A 21,501-nucleotide genomic window follows, 5' to 3' on the forward strand; every position below is an offset into this window, starting at 1 on the left:
TGTGTGTGTGTGGTGGGGGGGGGGTCGGAGAAAAGAGGTGTGAACACGTGAGGGGGTGAACACAGGCTCACAATTCAAAATGCATGCATTAATAAATTGAACAACAAGAAAGAAGAGCCAATACTGATACATTATTCAAAGCAAATATTTCAAACCCAAATACAGACAACAGTTCAATATTCAGGACTGCTATTGAATAGCTGTTTATTCAAAGAAGTTTTCTTGAAAATGCACAATTTTAATTTAGTATTCGAGTTCAAAAGCAAAACATGAAACAACAAAGGACATCAGGACACCAAATGGTATGGTAAAAACTCATCCAAACTAACACTCGTGAATCATCAGACATATCACATTCAAACCACTATCATTCAAACATTCGAACTAGAATGCAAAATGATATGAAAATGATATGAAAATTATTGCGACCCTATTGAATTACCAATGGTGCATTGTTTATAACATTCTAGAACATTATTGAATGCTTTTTGACCTTTGAGCAGACCCTATACTTTACCACCTGGTTCATTTCAGCCCCAGGTTGTGTGAGGTATCTACTTCGAATGTTTGAATGATAGTGGTTTGAATGTGATATGCCTGATGATTCACGAGTGTTAGTTTGGATGAGTTTTTACCATACCATTTGGTGTCCTGATGTCCTTTGTTGTTTCATGTTTTGCTTTTGAACTCGAATACTAAATTAAAATTGTGCATTTTCAAGAAAACTTCTTTGAATAAACAGCTATTCAATAGCAGTCCTGAATATTGAACTGTTGTCTGTATTTGGGTTTGAAATATTTGCTTTGAATAATGTATCAGTATTGGCTCTTCTTTCTTGTTATTCAGTTTATTGGGCTCAGCCTTACTGATTAGAGCCAACCCCCTTTTTGTTATAAGTCTTAATAAATAATTGAGCAGTAATATACTCACTTTTATTAGAGAGAAAAAAAAGTCTTATTTTTACTGCTGCTCACACAAAGGAAAAATACAACATTCACAAACAACTATAGAATCCCACCAAGGTCAGAGCTCTAGTATTTCTTTGGCAGTTCCCTGTTACACTTTCGCCTCACTTAAGAGATAATGTTTTTCCTCAATTCACTAATGGCAACATCCAGAGTATGCCCCACTAGTAGACCAAGTCTAAAGAGACCACTATGACTATGTTTAAAGCGAACGGTGTTCCAGCACTGCAGCGCTAATTAGCTGCAACGTTCCCCGGGGCCGAATGGCCTGAATACAGTCTTACTCTTACTTCGCAAGATCGGAGTGACCAGAGCTCCTGAGAGCGCTCCTTCCACGGGTGGCGAAGTGGCAGCAGTCAATTCAGGTGAGTTTGCCAAACGCAATCCTGAGCGGGCTGCACCCAGTGGTCAGATTCTGCACACGAGGTTGTGCTTCCACAGCGACCGGATCTTCTTAACGCCGCCTATTCACCAGCTAGGTCTCAGGTTCCTCCTGCATATTGGAGGTGTAAGATGCGGATACATAGCTCATGGTTGAGAGTCCTTTGTCCCGGGCAGGTGCACAGGGTCCACAGTGGTCTCACTCTTTTCGGCGAGGACCCTGACAAGGTCACACAACTTGCTGGTCCCCGTGACCCACTCTGCTATATGGGGTCACCGTAACTTTACAGTACACTGGCTCAGGCCCAATTGGCACTGTAAAGAACTTGGTGGATGCCCCTCTTGTCACAGGGTGTCGTGGCCCACTACCACACACAGGCTATGACCCTTACTGCATGGCAGTTTTCTCACAATTCACTGAAAAAGCCATAGGTTTCACACGTTATAGTTAGCTGGACATTTCACTCATACAAAACCATTAAAATTCCCCCGTTATAGTTAGTTAAGCCAACTATAACTCGCGCGCCCGCAATGCACTGCTGATGACGTCACATATTACATCACTCATGACATGGTCAGTGACATCTCAAATGACATCACTGATGACATCATCCAGTGAATGAAAAATAAATATTTTTTATATTTGTATATCTAAAAGGTCGATGGAAGAATAAATGGGTAAATAAGTGTCTAAATGGATGTTTCTTTTGTAAAAATTGATTGTATAACTGACTTAAGTGTATCTTAGTGAATACATGTATTAGCGAGTAATGTTTAAATATGTAAATATCTGTATCAGTGTCTCACTTTGTGTATAAGTGGCTGCATGGGTTGGGGAGTAGCTACATGAGTGTCTATATGGGTTATTAGTTGTTTTTTGAGTATCAGAATGAGTGTCTGTATGGTTTGGTGGGGGGTATTACTTAGCGCACAGATGCATGAATGACTGACTCACTGTTTGTATGTGATTTGAGGACAGCCTGTGTGCAGGACTGTATGGGTGGATGAGTGTGTGTGTATGGGTGTGTTAGTGAGTGAATGACTGTCTCAATAGTATCTTTATGAGTAACTACATATGTTTTTAACTAGTATATGCGAGTATTGATGTATATAAGTGAGTATATGTGAGAGTGAGAGATTGGAAGAGTTCCTGTATAAATAAGTATGTATTTCTATAAGTGATTGTTTAAGAGAGTAAGTATGTGTACGTTTCTGTAGAAGTAAGTGTAGTGGTGTGTATAGCTGTATACGCAAGTAAATGGATGTTTGATAGTTTATTTGCATGTGTGAGTATATGTGTGAGTAACTATGGATGAGTATCGGTATTTGCATGTGTGAGTATATGTGTGAGTAACTATGGATGAGTATCGGTGTGTAACAGGATGTATAGGTGTATGAATACATATGATGAGTGAGTACATGTATGAGTGACTATATAGAACTGTTGGTGAATGAGTGGATGTGGATGTAGATGTTGGAATTACTGAATAGGTTGTTGTAACTGGTATTGGTATCACCATTTTTTGAAAATGTTTCTATTTTTGAATGTGTGTATCAAAGGTTACATTAGGGTGAGAGGAGGTCTGCCACTCTTTCACAAGGACGATGTCATCAGTGATGTTACTGACCATGTCATGAGTGATGTAATATGTGACATCATCAGCAGTGCATTGCGGGCGCGCGAGTTATAGTTATCTGATATAACTATAACCGGGTAATTTCAATGGTTTTGCATGCGTGAAATGTCCAGCTAACTATAACATGTGTGAAACATGGTTTTTTCAGTGAATTTCTAAGGTTTTTTAAAATGCTAATTCTATTACAGGACCGGAGGCTTCAGATTATGCTTCTCAATCTTTACTGCATAAAACACAGCAGCCAATGAAAATGTATATTTTCAGTAAACATTAACAACAAAACTTCATTACCCATGAACACCCATGAGTATAGGCACGCCCCCACAGTCCATAAGAACCCCTTGCGTGCTCCCATCATCCTCTTTCTTTGCTGCTCACAAGCCAGAGTTAAGTGCACTTTCCCGGTCCCCTCACTCTGCTTGTCGGTTTGGGGGTGCTTTGGGAGATTATTGTATTTGTCTATGTTTATTACGATTGTTTTTAGTTGCTGCGGCTCAATCCGCTCCCTGATTGAGGACATAGGTGTATATTCTGGTGTTTAGTGTTTCTGGTAAATTTGTATTACACGCGAGGGGTCATCTCACCTCGCTGTACACTCGCTGTGGGGCCGTCTTGACACTGGGGCAGCTTCCGCTGGGGAGCGCACGCGTTTTAGCGCGATCACGACGGTCTTTGACCGGCGAGGGGCCGCCGCGTCTTACAGATGGGCCCGTTACCGGCAGCCTGAGGGCGCGCAGGAGCTCCCTAATACGCCCTGCGTACAGGCCGGGTGGCTCACGGCCGACGCGCGCGCCCAAAAACGCTGACCATTTGGGCTTCTTTTTAGTAGATTTTGGTAGCGTTTTGGGCGGCGCGCCTCGGCACGTATCCAAGGCTGACAGGAACGCGCGTTTTGCGCGTTTTCACACACCGGCTTGCCTCTCGTCATACCGCCAGTTCTGGTTGTAGAAAAACGAGGTCCTGAGTGAGCACACGCTCTGTGTATGTTGGACCTGGGTCACTGGCCCTGTTGAATACAGCGTTGCTGAGGGGGTTTGGGTATCGTTTGACCTACTTATTGCTTGTGTGCAGTGGGCTGACCCCCCCACCACCCCCAGTTCTGCCAGGGTTTATTCCCTTGTGATTAGCTGTATAGCACCATGGAAAATTGGGCTAAGTACCCTGATGAGGAACAGGCAGAAGGGGAGGAAGCATCAGACGGACAGCAGGAGGCTGTCCTGGAAGATAATATTGTGGAAGCCCTGGATGCCTCGGTCCAGGCTTCCGTGAATAGAGCCATGGACACGAAAGTCCCTCAGACTGTGCAGCAGGCACTCGCAGTAGCCCTGCGCCCCATTAAAAAACAATTGGAGGGTTTTGCTAAGCGCCACGGATATGGCAAGCACAAGAAGCAAAGGCGGCCTACCCCCTCTACCTCTACAGCAGTTTCGGACGACCGCCACCTGTGGCCTCACGCTCAGTCCATGGCTTCCTTGCAGGATCGAGACACTCCTACTCAGCCACGGTCTGGTGGCAAGGCGAAGAGTAAGCGCCAAATGGTAGTGGACACAGATACCACCACCTCCTACACTGATTCCAGTACAGGCACTGATTCATCGGAGGAGCAGCCTCCGCCCCCTAAGAAGGCTAAGTCGGCTCCCAAGGCGGCGGAGGACAAGGCACCTAGGGCCTTTCATTTTGACCCTTCCGACATAATTCACCCTCGGTCTTCGGACTGGGTCCCGCCAGCGGAGGTATCGGAGTACATTCACGATCACCTCCGGAAGAGTTTCACGAGGGAAGTACGCAACCGGCTGCGGTCGGAGTGCCCGCGTCCAGATATACCGGACAATGTCGCCGACACTCCGGAAATTGACGCCAGTATGTTGACCTTTTTGAAAAAGTTTTCTAAAGACCCCAAAAGGGGGCTTGACAGGGCCTGGCGGGGCTGTCAGGACAAGATGCTTGATGTTATTGGCCCCCTGGCCAAAATCTTAGAAATGGCCCTTGCGGCCAAGGAAGGGGCAACACCTGTAGACCCAGACATCTTGGCTGAATGGACTCAGCGCGCGATTTGCTTTCTAGGCAACGCGAATTGCGCCGTCTCTTCGGAGAGGCGCAAGTCCTTGCTGCTTCGAATGGACGGTAATTTGACAGAACTTGCGGAGGCGGAGCCGGGTCCCCTGGCTGGTGGTTGTCTCTTCGGGGACCGTTTCGTTAAAGATGTCACCAAATATGTTGGTACCTTCACCGCGTTGGACAAGGCCCAGAGCGGTATCAAGCGAGCGCTCACACAGGGTGTTTTCAACAGGGCCGGGCGAGGCGGGGGTCGCTCGTCAGGCCGAGGCTTCCAGAGAGGCTCCCAGAGAGGTGATTTTGGACGAGGCCGGGGCGAGTGGGACTCGACCCGCGGCGGCACCTTCTATCCGTCTCGGAAAGGCTTCAACAGAGGACGTTTCCAGTCGGGAAACAACAGGGCGAGTTTCAAGGCCCATCAAAGTTCCGGTGAGTGTCACGGACTTATCTCTTCTTCCATTGGGGGGTCGCACGCAGCACTGTCTTCTGCACTGGCAGGCGTTGACTCAGGATGCTTGGGTTGTACAGACTATTCAGGGGTTCCGGCTGGAATTCTATTCTCCTCCGGCGCAAGCGTTACCCCCGCCACCTCTCCGTTTTTCCCAACTAGATCACAGTTTCATAGACGCAGAGGTGGCAGACTTGCTGAGGAAGGGCGCGATCGCTCAGTGTCAGCGAAGCCCTCGCGGCTTCTCCAGCAATGTCTTTATAGTTCAAAAGAAAGGAGGGGGCAACAGACTAGTGCTCAACCTCAGAGATTTCAATCAGTATCTGGTATACAACCATTTCAAAATGGAAGGTATTCACATGTTAGCAGACTTATTACAAGAAGGAGATTGGATGGTTCGATTGGACTTGAAAGATGCGTATCTTTCTATTCCAATTTTTCCGCCACATCGCAGGTTCCTGCAGTTTCTTTGGAACGGCCGTTGGTACGAGTATTTGGCTCTTCCTTTCGGTCTCTCCTCGGCTCCCTGGTGTTTCACCAAGGTCATGAAGCCAGTGGTAGCCTACCTCAGGGAAAGAGGAGTGCGTCTGATCATTTATCTGGACGACGTCTTGATCATGGCACAGGACCGGTCGGTCTTGCTGCAACAGCTGACCATGACTACTTCACTGTTGCAGCGCCTAGGATTTGTGATCAATCTGAAGAAGTCCGTGATGATCCCTTCTCAGGTGATAGATTTTCTGGGATTGACGATCAACTCCCTCACGGCGCAACTGTGTCTCCCACGGGCGAAGTTGAGGGAGCTGAAGAAAGAGATCACAAAATTACTGGACAGTCAACTGGTCACACTCAGAACTCTGGCCAGGATTGTAGGGGCCCTGGCGTCGTCAATCCAGGCAATATTCCCGGGTCCTTTACATTACAGGGCCCTCCAACGCCTGAAGATCAGGCACCTTCAGAAGGGTCTCTCATATACGGACTCGGTCCCGCTTACGGACGAGGTTCGGCACGAACTCCAATGGTGGCTAGGCCACGTGGATGCCTGGAACGGCAGGGCGATCTTCGGGTCGCGCCCGGACGTGGTAATAGAGTCGGACGCCAGCAGATGGGGCTGGGGCGCGCGCTGTGGAGATGTTTCCACAGGCGGCAGGTGGTCATCACAGGATCTGGAACTCCACATAAATTGTTTGGAGCTACTGGCAGGATCGTTCGCGGTCCGCACGTTATCCCCGAAGCAGACGTCATGTTGCATCCTCCTGCGTCTGGACAATGTGTCCGCAGTGAGGTATATCAACAAGTTGGGCGGCACAAGGTCGTCTCTTCTTGTCCAAATAGCCAAGGAGTTCTGGCACTACTGTCTGCAGAACCAGATATCAGTCATAGCGGAGTACATCCCGGGTCAGGCCAACCAAGTGGCAGACTGGCATTCCAGGCACTTGAGGGATTACAGCGACTGGAAGCTGCTTCCCCAGGTCTCTCTCTGGTTGCAGGCGATTTGGGGTCCTTTTCGGACGGACCTGTTCGCCTCCAGGTTGACGTATCAACTTCCCCGGTTCTTCAGTTGGAGACCGGATCCATTGGCAACGGATGCCTTTCTCCAAGATTGGTCGATGGGGACCCAGTATGCCTTTCCCCCCTTTCTGTTGATCCCCAGGGTAATGACTCAAGTGATACGGCAAGAGGCGGAAATTGTCATGGTAACGCCGTGGTGGACATCACAGGCGTGGTTTCCCAAATTGTTGCAGTGGAGCTGCGACCGCCCCCGGCTACTACCGGATTTGAAGTGGTTGTTGCAGGGCCCTAGTCAGGAACAGCACCCGTTGCTGTTGGAGGGCAGGTTAACCCTGATGGCATGGAGGCTTTCAGGGAACAATGGCAAATGCCAGGAATTTCGGACAAGACTGCTGACTTTATCAAACAGGCTTGGGCACCTTCCACCAGGAAGCGATATTCCGCTGCCTGGAAGAACTGGGTGGATTGGTGCGTGGGACGACGTCTGGATCCCGTGGGGGCAGAGTTACCCCAAGTTTTGAACTTTCTATCTGAGAAAGCGGCAGGAGGCCTAGCATATCGTTCAGTCAACAACTTTCGCTCAGCCATCTCGGCGGGACATGCCCAGGTGGACGGTAAACCAGTGGGCATGCATCCGGTTGTTTGTAAGTTGTTGAAAGGCATCAGGGTTGCCAACCCTCCCAAACCCAAGTATACGGGTTTGTGGGATGTCTCAGTTGTAATTTCTTTGCTCAACAGATGGCCGGTTAATTCTCTCCTGTCCAGGAAGCAATTATGGGCTAAACTGGCCATGTTGCTTTGTTTATCGTCTTGCAGAAGATCTTCGGATGTCAGAGCACTCGACGTAACAGGTAGAGTGTTTACCCCGGAAGGGGTTTCTTTTCATATTACAGGTCGTACTAAAACATTGTCTCGACATATATCTTATAATGCTTTTCCTGAAAATGAAAAACTGTGTGTGGTCCAATGTTTAAAGACCTACGAGGAATGTACGAAGGCCTTGCGGCCGCAGGGCTGTTCACAATTGTTGATTGCTATTCAAAAGCCCTTTAAACCAGTGGCGGCTGCCACTATTGCTAGATGGCTTCGGTTCATTATGAAGGAAGCAGGTGTTGATACAAACATTTTTGGTGCTCATTCAGTTAGAGGCGCGATGGCGTCTAAGTCATATGGTTTAGGATCAAGTATCCAAGATATCATGCGTTGTGCAGATTGGTCCTCTGATTCAACGTTTAAGACGTTTTATTATAAGCCGGTGGGAGATATTACTTCAGTGGTTTTTAATCAGCGTTAAACTAGCATAATCTGAAGCCTCCGGTCCTGTAATAGAATAAAAAATTTGCTAGCATTCGCGACAAGAATTTTCAATTCTATTAAGGACACGGAGGCGAGGATTATCCCACCCGGCTTAATGTACTGTATGTATTAGGCTTACCCACCCTTTGATGCAAGGATTACGGTGGTGTTATTTCCTTTATTTCAGGATCTGATAAGAAGTCGGACTGATCGACTCCGGAGGTCAGGATGTTCCGCCTGATGATGTTCTTCCACGTTGGAGGATTGTGACCGTTCAAGTTTTGTTGGACTTGTTTCGCCTCAAAGAAAGAGGATGATGGGAGCACGCAAGGGGTTCTTATGGACTGTGGGGGCGTGCCTATACTCATGGGTGTTCATGGGTAATGAAGTTTTGTTGTTAATGTTTACTGAAAATATACATTTTCATTGGCTGCTGTGTTTTATGCAGTAAAGATTGAGAAGCATAATCCTCGCCTCCGTGTCCTTAATAGAATTGAAAATTCTTGTCGCGAATGCTAGCAAATTTTTTATTCCTAACTATAATGTGGCTGAAACCTATGGTTTTTTCTGTGAATTTCTAAGGTTTTTTAAATGCTAATTCCTAACTATAACGTGGCTGAAACCTATGGTTTTTTCAGTGAATTTCAAAGGTTTTGTAAATGATCATTTTTAAATGTATTAATGGTTATATTTTTTTATACTGATTTACTACATTGTTTTAAAGTATTTATTTTTAGATATTTTATTTTTTACATTACATATGTTTAATATAAATTTAAAAAAAAAAATTACAAATATTGAAATTGTAATATTTTTTTTTTTTAATTCCTATGTAATAATTTTATGTAGCAGGCAATGATATCCTATGGAGGGAAATTCAAGTTACTGGTAAGTACGGTTAAAATTACTTTTCAGGATCAGTACTGGGCTAAAAGATGCAGCACTGAGGTCTCTCCTGATAACAGGTGAGTAAATAGAAATTTGTAGTTTGGCTGATTTTAGAGGAATATTTTGCTCAATAGTGAAGGAAGGGGGCGGGGCCTGAGGTGACTTGTGTGCAAACACGCCCTGTGGCGCGTTTTAAGTTGGGGAATTCCTCTTCAATCCCGAGGTCCCCTGTGGGCCAACTAGCCCACCAGGTACCTCCAGTATGCACCAGGGAGCTGCGTTGCAGAGAGGTGTTCAGAGGTCACGCCCGCTTTTTACAACACTCTGCAACGCAGCTCCGTGGCGCTTACTGGAGGTACCTATTTTTTTAAGTTTAGCCCAGGGGCCCAGCCCTACTGATTCTCTTAGCCCCATCTCCTTCCGGAGATGTGCCCAGGCCCCTTCCTTGGGACCTCTCACTGAATTAAAGAGCATCCTTTTGAAGAGTACAGCGGAAGCTTGGCTCTCCCCTCTCCAGCATGTGTCCCACCCACCTTACAGGAATGCAGCAATACAGAAGCTGTCTGGGGAGGGGGGGTTCTTTACCTCCTCTCCATGTTTCACTTGCATGCTTGGGTCTCCCAAAATGAAACACAGGCACCTCCATGTACTTTACCATCCACTGGTACACATACACCCAGAGCATGTATACAACCTACACACACTGCACAGCATCTTTCATGTACTGTACCACTCATGGGCACACATACATTTAACAGGCATGCAATACACAGCACTGTATCCATCATGTATTTTAGCACTCATAGGCACACATACATCCAGCGTATGCACTCACCATGCATGCAATACACAGCACTACAACCTACATGTACTGTACCAATCATAGGCACACACAGACCCAGCACATGCACTTCACAATGCAGGCACTGCTCAGTACTGCATTATCCCTGTATTGTACCCTTCCTAAGGACACATACACCCGTCGCAAACACACCACTCCTACACTGCGCAGCACTTCACAACAAACCGATGTAGGACAAAGGTGAGTTAAGCACACAGCAGTTGAACTTTAAAAAAGGAGTGAGTTTGTAGGGCTCACTTCAGTGACACTGGATAAAAAGGACCTGTTCACTCCAACTGATCACTACACAGTATGCTGCCACCACTGCACTCGTGCTGCTTAACTCGTGGTGAAGGCAGTAGGCTTCCACCACTAGGAGGGTAGGTCTTTGGGTGCCCCTCCCGTTCCAACAAGATCGCAATTCGTGAGACAAGCCTATGTCATGGCGCACACACACACACGATCTATGTTGCCTAAGATAACAAAAAAAATCTGCATTACGGATCCATTCATCACTACAGTTGGACACTCAGGGCAGGGGTGCACATCCATTACAATGCGGAGGACTTTTCTGTCCCAACAAAAATGTTACAGGATAGGGCAAAGGCAAAAACAACAATTGATGGACAGAATGTTGAATAATGTCAAAATGTCACCCCAGTACAGAGATCTGGGCCTAAATTCCTCAATTTTTGCTCCTAATGCCATTCCAGTTTAAACCCAGCCATATACAAATCAGTCTTGACCCTGTTCCCCATGAGAACAGTTCAGCCCGAACTGTCAGGCCAGGTTCTCCCTGGAATGGAAAACAAGCATCCTAGGACCATCAGCCAAACTAACTTGATTCCAGTGGCATGGACCGCACGGGACCGACGTCTGGCCATACCCATCCCACTCGGGGTGACAAAAGCAAAAAGAACAATTGATGGACAGAATGTTGAACAATGTCAAACATTCACCCCAGTACAGAGATCTAGGCCTAAATTCGTCGTTTTTCCTCCCCATGTCATTCCAGTTTAAACCCAGCTATATGCAAATTAGTCTTGACCCTGTTCCCCATGGGGAAAGTCCTGCTTTAACTGCCAGGCCAGATTCTCCCTGGACTGGAAAGGGCAGACAGCTGTATCGGGTGATTAGGATAAGTAATGATTTTCATGAACCCTAAAACAAAAATGGGTTCCAAAGAACACCAGATCCATTCCCCACAGATTTGTGATGCCAATAGGGACTCATGCAAAGTATGCTATAGCAAAATAGTGTGTACGCGTTAGAAATGTGTTTGGGGATCATACCCTGGACCTAGAAGGTGCCAAGCCTGTTTGCTTTTTTAGTATATCATATTTTAACCAACCAATTTTTAGCTGTAGGTAAACAAATATCTGCTCTTTTCAGGGTAAAACTGGCAACAGCACATTGAAGTTACTGCATATTAATATGTCGAGACTTATCTGAGTTTCTAACCCTAGATAATTTGCTAGATTAAACCTTAAGAGCTTGAGGTTGCTACCTCTAGAGAGTCAACGGTCATAGGAACAGATATGTTGCCACGGCCTTACACACCAGATTACCCTCAAGACACAGTAAATAGATTAAAGTATCACTCAGCCTAGACCACCATAAAAACTTGTAAAAGGCCATGATTTGACCCCATTTCTAATGTTAGGTGATGAATGTTTTAGGTATTGGTGTTTGGTTTCAAACCCACAGAGGGTTTGCTGGGAATAGAGAAGAGGCTAGAAGGTTAAGTCCTGTTTAGCCCTTTGGTTCACTGATGAGGAAAAAAAAGAATTGAAGTCCACAGGATTCTTGAAGGCTGCCAAAGCCTTTGGTGGTTTCGTGCCTTAAGGCTATTCAACTGTTGGAATCATACGTCAATCTAGATCCTTCAGGTTTATGCTATAGATCGTCCCTCAACTGCTCCATTCCTCTTTTACTTAGATAAAGAACTATTCTTTATTTTTATATATACCTTACCTCCAACTTGACAATGCGGTTTATGATGTTTAATTAATGTGCCCTACAGTGTATAAGTTATATACACATACCACCCCCTTGACTGAGAATGGACTGCTTGAACGAAACCGTCAGAGTGTGAGGAGTACTTATGGAATTTATCAAATCAAATCGCTGTGACATGCATACTGGCATATAAGTGTTCAATAACATTAGCTATCAAGGATTCTTCCCAGTAACCTCATACAAGCCCCAGGGAACAACAAAATGGCCTCACAAATATAAAGATGAAGCCTTGATGGATAATTTACAAGGGGGGTGAAATTCATATAGCCCGATGCCCAGGACACATTTTAGGGGTCAAGGACAACAAGCTTTAATGTTTATTTTGTCCTTCAGACAAGTAGGCCCAACCCCCTACAACACAAACCCTTTGGCTGCCAGTTTACAACACAACATTATGGATCAGGAAAGGGCATTGTCTGCAGTTAAGATAATATTTGTATTCATATGCCAATGTTGTTCTAACTTGTCATTATAGTTCATTAATGCAAAGCCTTCATTATTAGTGTGAGCGCTCTAAGCAAATGTTGTTAGCTATGACTACACTAGCGATTGTGGCTCCAGTATAAAAATATGTACACACGTTTGAAAAGTTCAACAATATAAGGCTATGTATAATGTTCTGAGACTGCTCTCAGATTAAATGCAAATATTTGCTGACGCTTGAAGGCACGACTAACAAAAAATGCAACAAGGAAAAAAAAAACTTTTGGCTAAACTACTGTAACATTGTAGGTACCATTTCTTTGAAGCATCATTTAGTAAAATGTGTTGATGCATTTAAGTATTTCCAAAAAATACCCATAATGGAAAATCAATGTAACCAGTTTCAACAAGATTATGAGAAACATGGGGTGGGAAACAAGCATTGTCAATGCCAATTGATCTGGCATTGGTGGTCAGCCTTTTGATTTTGTCAATACTTGTCTTGACACAGTTTTTGTAAAACGTAATTGTGGCAGCCTCCAGGCCCGCATCATAACAAACATTGGCAAAAAGCAAAAATATATTCTGATGTCAAAAAGAACACATTGCCGCAGTAGTCCATGGCACTGAACAAAAGTATTTTGTGTGCCTATATTCTCTTTGTAGAAAAGCAGAATATTGTCACTCACAGTGTAACCAGCTAATAGAGAGAGAACTTTTTAATAGTAACAATGGTCTTGGTTAACCCAGGACCTCATTAGGTGACCAACTATTAAAAAAAAAGTCACAAAAGTGCACCCATGATATATGTCCTTGCATAAGTGCAGATTAACAGCTTTCATGAATTCACAAGAATTTACAGAAGTAGGCCAGGAAATCATATTCCTAGAAAGTATTTGTGAACTGAATGTAATCACTAGCATGTGTAGATTTGCTCATGCGAAAATCTGTTGAACGTTTACAAGTTCACTTTCCCTCCAGCCACTTTCCCCCACTCCCCATCAAACACTGGAAAAAGCTTTACTTCTGCCCTTGTCAGGAAAAAAATGTTCAACCTTTCTCAGTATGGGAAAAGATTTGAGAAGAGCTAGTGAAAACCCCTAAAGCATGCAAGTTTGTCGCTTTGCACAGAATTAACAGTATTCCAGCAGTGGAGCTATTGCTTACCGCCACCTCCAGCCCCAGTATGTAGATCTGCAAAAAGGTGGCAAAATAAGGGAATTGCTAGTATTCAACCCCTAATTTAGTATGAAGCCTGGCATAATCAGAGGTCTTATATAACGAGGTAGTTGCCATAATTTGTCGCCACACTACAGGACACCAAAGGGGAAAGTGGATTTTCTTACAGGACAAGTAGATTTATGAAGCAACCTGTCCCAAGGACATATAAATATTTTGTTAAATTTCACACAACCCTAGAGAACAGAACATTGTTTACCTATTGTCTATCATGGGTGTCTTTGATGAACGCAAGAGCAGCCTGTCCTACTCTCAATGGGAAACAAGGCAGATTCCTTTCACTAAGTTTGCCAAAACGTTTGTGAGCAATAGACAGTTACTGCTAGACAGGATTACAATGCACTGTTGGAGAGCAAATCTCTTTAACGAATTAAAGCCAATATGGCCCTTAAAGAGATCCTTTTAAAGGTCAACTGCAGAGTTGACCTTTAAAATGATCTTTTCCAACTCCTATTGTCGAATGAAATCAAAATAATAGATGCAGCAGCCTTACAACTAGAGAATGAGATTTCACCACATCAAAGGGTATAGGTAGTAACTGCATGCCACAACTCACTGTAGTGATAGTTAAGTGTGTTCGGTAAATTCAATTAAGGTGCATGCGATGGAGTAAGATAGCAAGAAGAACAAGGATAACATGATGAGGTCACAAAGGGCCATCTTTATTCAGGAGGGTTCTCAATTATATGGCTATCAAACTCCAACGTCACTGTGACCTGTGATCTCAGTGCAGTTATTCTTTGAGCACCAGACCACAAGAAGCTAAATTCTTACAACATCTCAGTAAGCAGCAGTGACGTGAAGAACCAGGGCTGGTCCACACTTTCGTTATGTATTGTTAACTAGAAAAAGATTTTACCTGATTAGCCAGAGACATTGTCAATTACCTTTTTAGTCCCTCAAGAGCAGAGACTTTTGTATTGAAGGCGCTTTACCGCTCCATGGGGATTTCCAGTGCAAGGGAAACCCAAGTGCCAGTAGCAGAAGTCAATGAGCTCATCCATCCACTTTCCTCTCCCTCCCCTATACCTTAGAAGCCCACAACAGACAGCCAGGAAGTTCCAGGGCACCCATACCAAATCATTTATGTGAAACGACACAAGTGCAAGCTTTCATCACAACCCAGATGACGTACCAGTTTGATGCCACTCTACGGCTCAGGAGGGTTACCTGTGTTGCTTTTGCAGGTGCAAGCACGCACACACACCACGCTAGTGACATCCTTAGTAGCAGCCTAGTATAGCTTTGCACAAGACTCAGCACTGTGTGCAAAAGAATGCAGTGCTGCTGTCTCCCAGCATCTCAAAGTTTTGCCCTCCAATCAAAATCTCAACGTTTCCACTTCTGTGCCATGAATTAATTAAAAAACCTAAAACATCTCCCAGAAGAGTCAGCCTACTATACGAACCACAGTATTGTAAAACATGAGATCAGCCTTATCAAATAGTGTTTGTGTAACATGATGCCATATCAAGGAGACTCCCCTCTGGTCAAGACTCCTTTCACAACACTATAATCAGCAGTCACTGCTCGTCACAAAGTGAGAATAAAAAGCATGTTCGTATTTTATGCCAAACTTGAGTCGGTCTCATTGCAGACCAAGGAGAAAGGCAGCATGGAAGCTGCTACACAAACAATTGTAGTTTCTGTATTATTTTATGTACTGGATAGCTTTGCTTTGGCAGCAATGCATCTCCAACTTGTGGTGCCATTAAACATATTTTGCATAATGCTAAATAATATTGTTTATTGTGCTCGTCAGATGCACTGGGTGGCAGCAGCAGAAAAGAAATGGAATCAAGTGATCTTCGGTAATTGTTTCCCATGCTTTTTAAGGAGCTTCACCCCAGAAACTAAGCAAAGGCAGAATACGTCCTACATCCACCGTGTTACTGAGACCGGGAGGAGTGTTTCAACTCATGCCAACCAGAACCGATTGAAGTGCTCCACATGGGGCGGACATGCCCTTTTCCTCTTATATACTCATAATATAGATCACACCTGTAGGCTTAATTACATCAAGGACGAAATGCAATTTATCGCAACTCTCTTTTTCTTCTTGGATGGATCATTTCAGGAATTCCCGCACTTACGGTTCATGGATAATACGGATGAACTAAACATAACTATCAAGTTGGGCTTTCCAATAGAATCTACGACTACTTCTGTGCCCCGCAGAAGTCCCTTCTCATTTGAACGAAACGCGTTGGCTGTTTTTTGCTGTGCATATAAGAAGCATTAATAAAGAGAAGATTTCATACAGACTTTGGTGGATATATTTTTAACGTATACAAATATCACAAATGTGGTGCATCGCTGGTCTTTATGTTTAAACGTAGAAAAAGCTAGTAGGACATCAGAAGCCGATGGTTTGCAACAAAATGGCTCACTTTGAACCTGGGGCCAGACAGAAGCAGGGGTCTCCCACTCTGGAGAATAGGGGCTTATGACTGGGGTGAGATGCCATTCTATTTACGAGACTGTTTGTTGCTATGGTCACTAACTGCTGGCTGGGGGGCCAGCTTACTTTGTGTAGCTCCAGGACAGAGTGACTAATCTGCAGGTGCAAGCTGACAAGAGTGCGGGCACTACAGCCCGGCTACCAAAAAAGTCACATAGCTATGCACAGAGGTCACCCATGCAGCTGCTTTGTAAACTCCCCCTGTCTCGAGGTGGTTCTGGAGTACTATTTGTAGACACATTCTAGTTGTCACTATCAATGTGCCCGTTTCCTTATCGTCCTAAGGACTTCCCAGGAGCAAAATGGCCTATAGTGAAAAAGAGATTCTAGTGCAGGGATGGGGTAAAGTCAGTCGTGTCTAACTGCTCCCGGTATAAGTGATTCTGTCCCAGGTCTCCCGGCTTTCAGATAGAGCAGCTGTTTGGGCTGGCTCCAATACCGCATAGAGCCTAGTTTGCATCAGCTTATTGATTCGGTCTCCTAACCATAAAGAATTCCAGATAGGGTGATCAATCAGGAAAGTAATTCAAGATGGTTCCCCTAGCTTCTCAAAAAATAAACCTGAAAAGCTCCCAGACATTCTACTGCACTATGGAGCCCAGGAGCTACATGGCTGCCTCTGGTGGTATATTGTTCTGTTCTTAATAAAAGCGCATGGGTCGTTCCTACTTACTGGAAATGCCTAAGAAACTGTTCTGTTACATTCAACTAATGTCCAATCCCTTTGAAAGACTTCCAGGGCTAAAATTAATCTTCCTATAACCCCTGCCACATAAAGAACTAGTTAATATTAAATATTTAATTCCCTGTCAGTCAGTGCAGTGATTGGATGCCGGGCACCGCTATTTCCTATCTGAAGCCTCCATGACAGGATGCATCCCCGCTGCACCATCCATAACCCATGTTTTGTGTGACACAGCAGCACCATTGGAAGCTCTCAACAGTGCAGGAAAGTATTTTATTCTTTGGCTCCAAAGCACATGACCTTGCAGTGGCACTGGGTCAGGAGCACACAGACCAAATTACTCTGGTTTCCTAGTTAGGACCATCAATGAAATTGTGTGACATGTCCGTTAAGAGATCGCTTCACATTAGATGGATGATAGGCGAGTTGTCTCTCCTAAAACAAGTTGGATATCAAGTTGAGAATTGAAGCAATGCAGTGATGTGCAGTACAGATACATCCAACACAAATAAAATACATTATAGTACCACTTTACACTCCACTCACCATTCTTTTACCACACAACACTAAAGTGGCCTTTCTACAATTCTTTAATAGCCGAAGGTAGGAAATTGCTTTATCTCCGGTTTGTCCAGGATAGCAAACAAACTTGTTAGAAGGTATTCATATTTCTTTCAAGGGAGAGCATCCACGGGTAGTGACTAGATTTAACTAATAAATGGAGGCTGATTGCAGATTCGTAAACAATAAACTGAACAGCTAGATGCATCATCTGCAAGTCTCCTAAAGTTTAGAACTGCTAACAAAACGGGGTAGATTATTGAGACTAAATTGATTCCCCACTCCAGGAGCCTAAAATCTATTTATTTTTGTATCTAAATTGCCGGAGATACCAGGTCTGAGCCTTCTGATGAAAGTGTGAAGTTGCTCAATTTCGGTGTTTTAATTAACAAGGTGTTGATGTTATTTGAATGTTGCCATGGTTGAACTAACTATGCCAATAAATATAAACTGGAATGAAAACGGAAAGCAGAGGCATAAGTAATGAAGTAATACACTCTATAGGTAATTGTAAGCCGAAAATCTCAAAGAGCAGTCTCTGTGGAAGAATAGTGTGATCACACTAGTGAGTAGCTGAACAAGGGGGACGATTTTTTCAAAGAAAGGCCCAAGGGAAAAGAGTCCCCACGTGTCACATCGGGGTTAATTGTGGAGATACTGAAGGATTCAATCCTGTACAAAAAATGTGGGAAAAGATTTTGAAGAGCTTATTAGTGCAAACACCAGCAACATCATCATCTTGGAACTAAAACTTGCGGGTATCACTACTACAATGTCATGAGCCAAAAGAAGACGCAAGTTGTGAAATATTGGGTTTCCGACCAGTGTGACTCTAGTGTTAGCCTCAATGGGCAGCGTCAGCAGCCAAGGTCTCTGCAGGCGCAGAAAGGTTTGCTCAGTGACAAAGGCCTCTAAGCAGATAGTAAATTGAAGAGACAAGAATTTCTTGGCAGAATGTTGCATCAAGAAGTACTATTAGTTAACAAAACGACACCAGACGCGAGCGTACAAAGAGGCAATGCCAGGATCATACTGAACACGAGGATATCACTCCTTTTAGGAAGGCCCTAAAGATTAATTTACTTGGGTGCACTTTTGTTTGCTGCTTTCAAGCACATCGTTGCCTGCCCTGATAGTTAGCGATCTTTAAAAGCTATGACGATGATGATCATGAGACAAGATTGGTGGGGAGGATAGTACTAGTCATAGAGGTACTCTAAAAGGCAATAAAAGGTACTTTGAAAGCCAGTATTGTAGTGGACACAAACCTAACCAACTGCACCATCAGTGGCTACAATCATAATGGACACAAGGACATACCAAATGGCCCTACCAGTGGACTGGTTCTTACTGGACACAAGTCTGTACCAAAATACATTACAAGTGGCCAGGACCGTACCAAGAGGGTCAAATCAATCACTCACATGTTTGTTACGGGTCTCAAGGCACTGGGGGAGGGGGGTTTCGCAGGTTCCAGTCCATCAAGGAGGGGGTCTGTCGAAGAGCCAGGTTTTGAGGTTCCTTGTGAAGATGGGGAGAGAGGTTGTCTGCCTGAGGTGGAGAGGAAGGGCGTTCTAGGCTCTGGCCGCGAGGAAGGAGAAGGAGCGTCTGCCTGATCTGGTCTTTCTGGTGCGGGGACCACGGCGTAGGAGAGCTGGGCTGATCGTAGGGTCCTTTGGGGTGGGTGGAATTTGAGCCGGCTGTTCAGGTATGCTGGTCCGGTATCATGGAGGGAATTGTGAGCGTGGGTGAGCATCTTGAAGGCGACTAGCTTTGATGGGGAGCCATTGGAGTGTGTGCAGATGCTGGGCGATGTGGCAGAGTGTTGGCAGGTTGAGGACCAGTCTTGCGGCAGCGTTCTGGATGTTCTGTAGCTTGTGTGTGAGTTTTTTTTTTATTCCGGCGTAGAGTGCGTTGCCGTAGTTAAGTCTGCTGGTGACCATAGTGTGAGTGACGGTCTTTCTGTGTACGAGGGGGATCCATTTGAAAGTCTTGCGTAGGAGGCGGAGGGTGTGGAAGCAGGAGGACGAGACAGCATTTTGATTTCGGAGTCCAGGATGATTCCCAGGTTGCGTGCGTGGTCCGTGGGGGTGTGCAGACTTCCGAGGGCAGGGGGCCACCAGGTGTCTTTCCAGGCTTCAGGGTGTGGGTCCATGATGAGTACTTCTGTTCTGTTGGTGTTTAGTTGAATGAAGCTGTTTTTCATCCAAGAGGGTCCATTATTCAGCAGGATCATGTAGGAAACACTAGCAAGCCAAGTGGCACAGTCGGTGAACACAGCCATACTGACAATTAAAACACAGAGGGGACCCTCAGAGTGCAGCACCACACTGGAAACAAGTCACCGCATACAGTCATTGGTATTGTAGGCAAGATGTAATACTAAGAGGCCTTGGAAGTAACCATGACCATTCTCAAGACAAGCTTCCTCAAGAAGTGCGATGTGCACTGGTGTAGTCATGCAGTAACCCCACCTTATACAACTCATGTTATCAATGGTGGCAGTTCTGGTAATGAGGCTGACCCAAGTGGCTTAGGATTAAACTAGACAGAAGGTCATGATCCACATCACCGCACCACACCAGCCCAGCCTCCCTCACATACCCACCTGACAATAGGTAGCCTGCACAGTGCTTGGAATGATGCAAAACATGTACTGTCAACCTAGAATTTGCACAATGCCACCTAGCTAAACGTGTCAGTATTTAAAATGTGAGCAGACCATGGGCTCCAATTTCATGTAGTGGAGGCCCTTTTAACGGAGGTATAGCTCTCAATGTCCAAAAGGCCACATGAATGAAATTTATAGATTTTGACCCAAAAGTTATATTTTAACAGGCAAATGAGAATCCCTTCAGGTGAGCAGTCTGAGGCAATGCCTTACCTTTATTGGCCACTTCCCAGGCCACCTCGAAAAGCACGGTGTTCTCCAGGTCCAGCTCATCGTCCCAGTCCTCGAGGCCAGTAAGCGAGGTCACCGAAAGACTCCGGGTCAGCGGCATTCTGGCAGGGGGAACTCGAGTACCACTTCCCGTCTACCTTTGGTACGCTGCAAAGCAACCGGGATGAAAGACAGCCTCCAGCCAATGAGAGAAGCAGGTGGTTAAGGCTGAAGATTAGGCAACCAAAGGGAAGAGAAGGCAACCAAGCAGAAGGGAGGACAAGCGTGTCAGCGTAAAATGGAGAAATAACCGCTCTGTGCACAGGGTGCAGCGAAAAGGAAGGAGAAGCTGATGGGGAAAGACGGCTGGCAGCAAGCAGTCAAGCGCCGAAATTGGCAGGTAGGGGTTAGTTATAGTTCAGGCACTACAAGATGCAGCCCCGCTAAGACGTGGAGATGCTGTTAACAAGTTCACAGAAAAATACAGGCAGTTTTAGCAGGAGGAGGGAGGCAGGCAGGGCGAGCACCAAAGCGCTGGAGGAGCAGGCAGAGCTATGCTGAACAGCGGGCGTCCCAGCAGCCTGCCTCTCTGACTGAACCTCCTCCTGCCGCTGCCCTTGGACTGTCCCCACCCCAGTTCTCCTCCCCCTGCTTGCGCAGCTGACTGGCTCTGTCAGAGAGATCCCTTAGCCCTCATTGCACAGTAGGACTGGAGCGCGCTCTGCTGCAATAAGGAAACCAGCGAGACAGGAATAGGGCTAGAGCGCCCCCCTGTGGTTGGTTGTCAAAGTGACCATCTTGGAAGGGTAATTGGTATCGCTACCTTGAACTTGATTCAAGCAAAATTTGGGAGTGTTATGAATTTAGTTGAATAAATCCGAGACTGAAAAGACAAAACATGTACACATACATTAAATTAGACAAGTCTTCAATATTTTAAAAATTGCACAGGTGTTGTAGTTATCACACTAATAACCAAGAGCAGTTTCAGTTATTAGACCAAATATATTTCTTTCGATGTAATAGCCATTTTTTTTGTATTCTGTTTAAATTTTCTTCACGTTATCAGGAATCCACAGCTATTAAATTTTAAGGTAGCTGCTGTTGGTCTGACAGCGTGTATTTGTTTGCACGTCCGCCATAGGCGGAGTCAAATGGGGATTTGCTTATAAACTCCGCCCCTTCAGTTGTTGCTCCATTCTGTTCATT

At 45.1% G+C, this 21,501-nt stretch overlaps 1 protein-coding gene across 1 annotated transcript in view; it reads right to left on the reverse strand.

Annotated features, from left to right (window-relative positions):
* Positions 1-20,954, reverse strand: part of GYS1 (glycogen synthase 1) — a 228,707-nt gene extending 207,753 nt beyond the window's left edge. Inside the window, exon 1 of the mRNA XM_078655153.1 lies at positions 20,296-20,954. Within this exon, the coding sequence (XP_078511279.1) occupies positions 20,296-20,413 (118 nt within the window). The 5' untranslated portion in view covers positions 20,414-20,954. The remainder of the gene's footprint in view (positions 1-20,295) is intronic.
* Between the last annotated feature and the right edge of the window lie 547 nt (positions 20,955-21,501).

The sequence above is a fragment of the Lissotriton helveticus genome, chromosome 7 (genome assembly GCF_964261635.1).
Source record: "Lissotriton helveticus chromosome 7, aLisHel1.1, whole genome shotgun sequence".
NCBI lineage: Eukaryota > Metazoa > Chordata > Amphibia > Caudata > Salamandridae > Lissotriton > Lissotriton helveticus.